General features: G+C 36.0%; 1 protein-coding gene across 1 annotated transcript; it reads left to right on the top strand.

Annotated features, from left to right (window-relative positions):
* Positions 1-3,324: 3,324 nt before the first annotated feature.
* LOC134803347 (sodium/potassium-transporting ATPase subunit beta-1-like) lies at positions 3,325-5,004 on the top strand. The gene has a single exon (XM_063776149.1). The coding sequence runs from the start codon at positions 3,363-3,365 to the stop codon at positions 4,281-4,283; it is 921 nt and encodes a 306-aa protein (XP_063632219.1). The 5' UTR covers positions 3,325-3,362; the 3' UTR covers positions 4,284-5,004.
* Positions 5,005-5,329: the final 325 nt, after the last annotated feature.

Below are 5,329 nucleotides of genomic sequence, written 5' to 3'. Positions count from 1 at the left end.
TTGCCGCCAGAGGTTTACTGAAATCCTGAAATGAATGAAAGCTGGAGAGCTTTTGAGCTAAAGTCTCACGCTATAATAATAAGTTAACTTATTTAAAATATTATTACTAATACCATTAATATAATTTAAACTTAACATAAGCTTATTTATAATAAGTATACCTTTCATACCATTAGTCTTTAGCTAGAAGGACATTAAATATTGCATTTTAATCACGGATCGCCTATAAAAAAATTAATATGAATAAAGTACTTGTCTTGATGGTAAATTCATTGTTGTAGCCTTATGAGCCTTACGTGCTATTTAATTTATGTTATAGCTTTAAAGTTTAATTCCCTTCGGTCGTGTTTTAATTTATCGCCACTCGTTGAGAATAAATGTGTTTTTGTAGTGTTTTTAGAGACATTTTTTTTGAAAAATACTTCAAGTTTTCATTCAAGTAGATATAATCTGATGAACAAATACGCTTATATATTACTTTAATACGGTAAATACACATACGTTAGATTAAAATATTGTACCTCAGGTACCGTAAAATGGGGTGAGTAGGGTCAAAACTGAAATTCAAAGCTCGATAACATTTTATTTTTACATATGAAAACTGAATGGTGTATATAATAAGTGTTCCGGACGTTTGTATTTTAGTTTTTATTTTATTTTGGGTAGTTCCATTTCATAACTTTGACGATAAAGAGGAAAACCCACCTCACCCCGTAGTGCCTCGTATTTGGGGTGAGAGGGGTTTTCATACAAAGGTGATTTTGGAAGACTGTTGGATCGATTTTTGTTTATTATGCGTATTACTATAGCTCCATTTTAAATTGGAATACATTATTTTTGTAGCAGTAGCCTTAAAATCCCTTCTCACCCCCCTCTCAAACCTTCTCTCCTCATTCATAACCCACCTGTCCCCGCGAAACCTACTCACCTCGTTTTACGGTAATGTATTTAATTTCGTTTAAATAATTTCAATTCGCAAGCGCCACGGCACTAGCTGCAAAGCTGCAACGATTTATGTATTGCCATTCTATTTTGATCGCTATCGTTTGTTTTCTGTTGCAAACGTTAGAATACGATTTATACCGACGAACAGATCTGCTAAATTGTAAATATTTAGGTATACGATGGATGGCGTCATCGTGTGACCTAACTTGCCTGTTCCGCGATCAAATACGATGTCCCACATAAAAAAAAATATAAAGCTAGTTTGTATAAATGTTGGTAGAGGTAGAGATAGATATACATACATGCAAATAAAGGTCTATGCATAATAAGAGCGGTAATCGACTTTTAATAATCCGTTATCGAAATATAAGTACGAACAAAATACACGAGATAATTAAATAAGGAGAAATCAAATTGATGTCAATTTGTAAGGTGGATTCGGCTTCTACGTCAGATCACAAGAGCGAGGTTTTTATATTAATACCATATCACCAGCTCGTATTTTGCTGATATAAGTTTGAATCTTCCTTCTTCTTCTTCGTTACACTCTTGACAGAGTGGTCGTGGCCTTTCTGTAGACTTTTGAGCGACTCGGTTACCGACACGTCGCCATTCCTCCCGTAGAGCAGCTTTCCGTGAGCATTCGCTTACTGTGGCCGACACACTGGCTGTGATTCTTTGATTTTTTGATGGATTGATTTGAATCTTTACTAATATAAAGAATACTTGAGTAGAACCCGATTAATTTTAAAATTTACTCTTTTCACCATTTAAATAGCAATAAATTTTATATGTTGAAATAGTATGTAATGTTTTGCTTCTTACTTACTACTTACTACTACTTACTTAATTTTATCCATCCGGGGCGCTTCCGAAAATCCTGTATAGATCAAAGTGTAGTTTGTGTTGATATTTGTTCAAGACAAACGTTACCCGTAGCTCTATCGTCGCTTTCAGATGGTGCTTAAATTTACCTTGACGATAGCCACCGACAAGTTCAATCTTATAAAACAAGCTAGGAAAGCTGGGCGTACTTCGAAAATCTAAATTTCGTGCACCTCCATTCGCTCCGATGTGGCAAAAGCGACAAAGAGGTTAGTAAGTGTTTTTAGAATTTCGGTGTTCGCAGCTGCCTACCTGGGTCAACCTTCGTATGACAATCCTCAAAGAGCATTTAGCGGTTTGAGTAAGTTGCTAATAACTTGCCATCTGGGAAAATGTCATCCAAGTAAGGGTGACAGCCATTGATACCACGATTGATCTTCTATTCTATTCTTCTATTCCCGGTCTGATTATAGCCGAATCTGGTCACAAAGTAGCTGTGGTTCCAAACTATACTAAAGTTGTTTATTGTGGCTTTCCCAATTTTCTTAACTTTTATATAAAGGATTGGGAATGTCATGTATTTTTGTGAGGTATTGAGGTATGAGGTAGTTAGTTGTTTTAAAAAGAATCAAGTTAACACTTTTTTTGCCTTATATTATTTAAAAAAACAGGTTACTTTGTACAATGTTTGATTAGAGTGCCTATGACAAACGTACTAATACTAGTAGACTGATTTGGTAAACCTACAAAAAGCTCTACTTAAGTTTCACCTTTTAAAACGTCCATAATCATAAGGATAATTGATAACCACTTCATAACTAAGGGAATCCTGTGGCAATCTAAATGATTGAGTCGTAGTAAACTCACTAGCCACGTTTCAGTAGATACAGATTGTGCCCCCGTCAACATGGCGTCAAAGTAGTAATATTTGCGGATCTCCCAGCAGATTGCGACACCCGAATGGGTTCGTCCACAGACACCAATGTAGATAAACGAAGCATAGGGATCTGTTTTACCGAGGTTTTCCAGGGTTTAAGTTTTATTTTTAGAGCTCAGCGAGAATCAGATTTGTAACTTGATTTTATTTAACCCATTCTCTGCTAAGAACACGCTAGGAGTGTTCATTTTGTATTGTAAATGGGGCTCTTGTGTTAAAATAACTTTTCATAGTCTTAACTCTTTTTAATCTAAAAATAATAGTTATTTATTACATACAATAAATATAGGTATACCTCGATTTATTGAATAAGGGTTAAACACATACAGTATTTATAGTTAGTTGTTAGTTCAAGAAAAGTCTGCAGTGATTTTTATAGCCCACGCAGTGCAAGTGTCATTTTAAACGTCATAATTCTATGAAATTATGACGTTAAATAATGCACTGCGTGGGCTATCAAAATCGCTGCAGACTTTTCTTGGTCTAACTTTGGTCTAACTTCTAAGACCTGCGTGTACAGCCAGCTTAACGTGTCTTACGAGTTTTTATTTTTTATAAACCGCGCCATGGCCAGTTAGATTCAAGAAATATTTGAGAACGTCAGTCATGTACGTCAGACACTGTATAGTTTTAAGCAGTATCGTTAAGTGATAAAATGGAATTAAATGAAATAAATAGGGATCCTTCGCGGCCGTTGAACGTTGTTCGTATCGCGACGAATGGTATCCGTGATGGTCCTCCTAATCCTCCCCCTAAGTCTCCGGAGTTCGTTCCCCCTCACCTTCAGCAGCAAGAACGACAAAAACGAAAATGGTACCAATTCTGCTACGATAAACAAAATAAAACTGTTTGCGACAGATCTTGCACGAGCTGGTTCTATATTTTGTCTTACTCAATTTTCTACATCATATTTTTGTGCGTGTTCACAATGATTTTACTGTATGCATCCCTATGCATCATTAAAAAGACTGAAGTTTACAATAACGACCCTGAAAAATTGCTTTTATATCACGGACATAGTAATATAGGCTTAACTGCCATACCGACTGCTGTGAATAAAATGTCACTAATTTCGTACAAAGACAGTGATTATGTGAAATATGTGGACGCCCTGGAACATGTCGTCAGTAAAAAGTATTCGAAAGTTAGCAAGCAGCTAGGACCGTGTGGAGTAGCACCTTTCGGATACGGAGACACGCCTTGTGTTCTTGTAAAAATAAACAGACATTACGGCTCGAGCGCATTACCTCTGAAACATCGAAGTCTTAACTCCAGCGACATTCCTGGTAAAATTAAGCTATTGGCAAGCACGGCTCCCAAGCTCTGGCTTGAATGTAGCGGCAGCAGTCCTTACGATACAGAACATATTGGCACAGTTACGTACTATCCAGACCCTCCAGGATTCGACCCAGGAATATATGCTCCGGGCAACGTCACAGAGGGTCTGGTCGGGGTGCAGTTCTCCAATTTCACTAAAGGAATGGCTTTATCAATTGAGTGCAGTTTGTATTATGAAGGCGGTAGATCTACGGTGGACTTTGTTCTGTACGCGAGCAGCTCGAAAAAAGTAACATAAGAATTATTTTTAGTTCCTTATAATATAATATTAACAAAAACATTAGTGTAGTATCAGCGTAGGTATTTCTAATGTAGCTTGGTTATTCTCACCCGTTACCATCACGTTTTTACAACAGGTAACGACTGAGATCTTTTTAATGGTACCTATAATATTATTGAACATGAAAAAGATCTTGAGGTTAACCTATTTACTTAGTTCCCATCTTTTCCGAGTGGTAATAGATGAGAAAGATAAATCTCAGTTGATACAAGTGGTAACAACCTGCTGGTAGATGGGAATAATCCTCCATCTTCTTGCTCGAAATGTAATATAAAGTAATAAGTTGTTTTTACTCTAAGCAGTAACTGAAATGCTTCTAATAAAATAGATATAAAGGGAGAGCGACGTTGTTGTGTTTATTTCAACTGGTGTTATTGCATTATGTAGGTACCATTTTGTTGATTGATCCGTAGATCCAATCGAGATGGCTGGGTGATCCAATTCGTGTCACAACGGGGTGCACAATTTCAGCCTTGCATTTAATAAATACTTATCTGCAGTCTCAAGGAGGGCTACATTACTGTGGGCGTGTTATATATGTGCATTTGTTAAGCCAGCTACAGTAACTTACATTAATCATTCTTTTGATAGGTTGCCTTTTCACATTAGAGTAAAAGTTAAAATAACAAACAAGAAGAAATTTTAATGAAATCCTATACCGTCAACTGGGGTGAATAGGGATGGCAGGGGTGAATAGGGCAAAACTTAAAAAGTGATTTACCTGAAGTATTAAAAAATACTACACAAATTGTACCATTCGATAGAAAATAGTCAGTAGATTTTGTACTTATGATCCAATTTACAATATAATACAATTTGTGTGGGTGTCAGGTAAAACATATATATTTAGTTTTGTCCCTATTCACCCCGGTTGACGGTACCTATTGATCATGTACAAAATAAAACAATCAACTTTCGCAATAATTTATTGATACTCTAATAAGTCTAATAATTCAATAATTTATTTCACACTATTATAGACTCGTAAGTAGTGAAGACAATAA

Source organism: Cydia splendana, chromosome 2 (genome assembly GCF_910591565.1).
Source record: "Cydia splendana chromosome 2, ilCydSple1.2, whole genome shotgun sequence".
Taxonomy (NCBI): domain Eukaryota; kingdom Metazoa; phylum Arthropoda; class Insecta; order Lepidoptera; family Tortricidae; genus Cydia; species Cydia splendana.
This window is presented reverse-complemented; position numbering and strand designations above follow the sequence as displayed.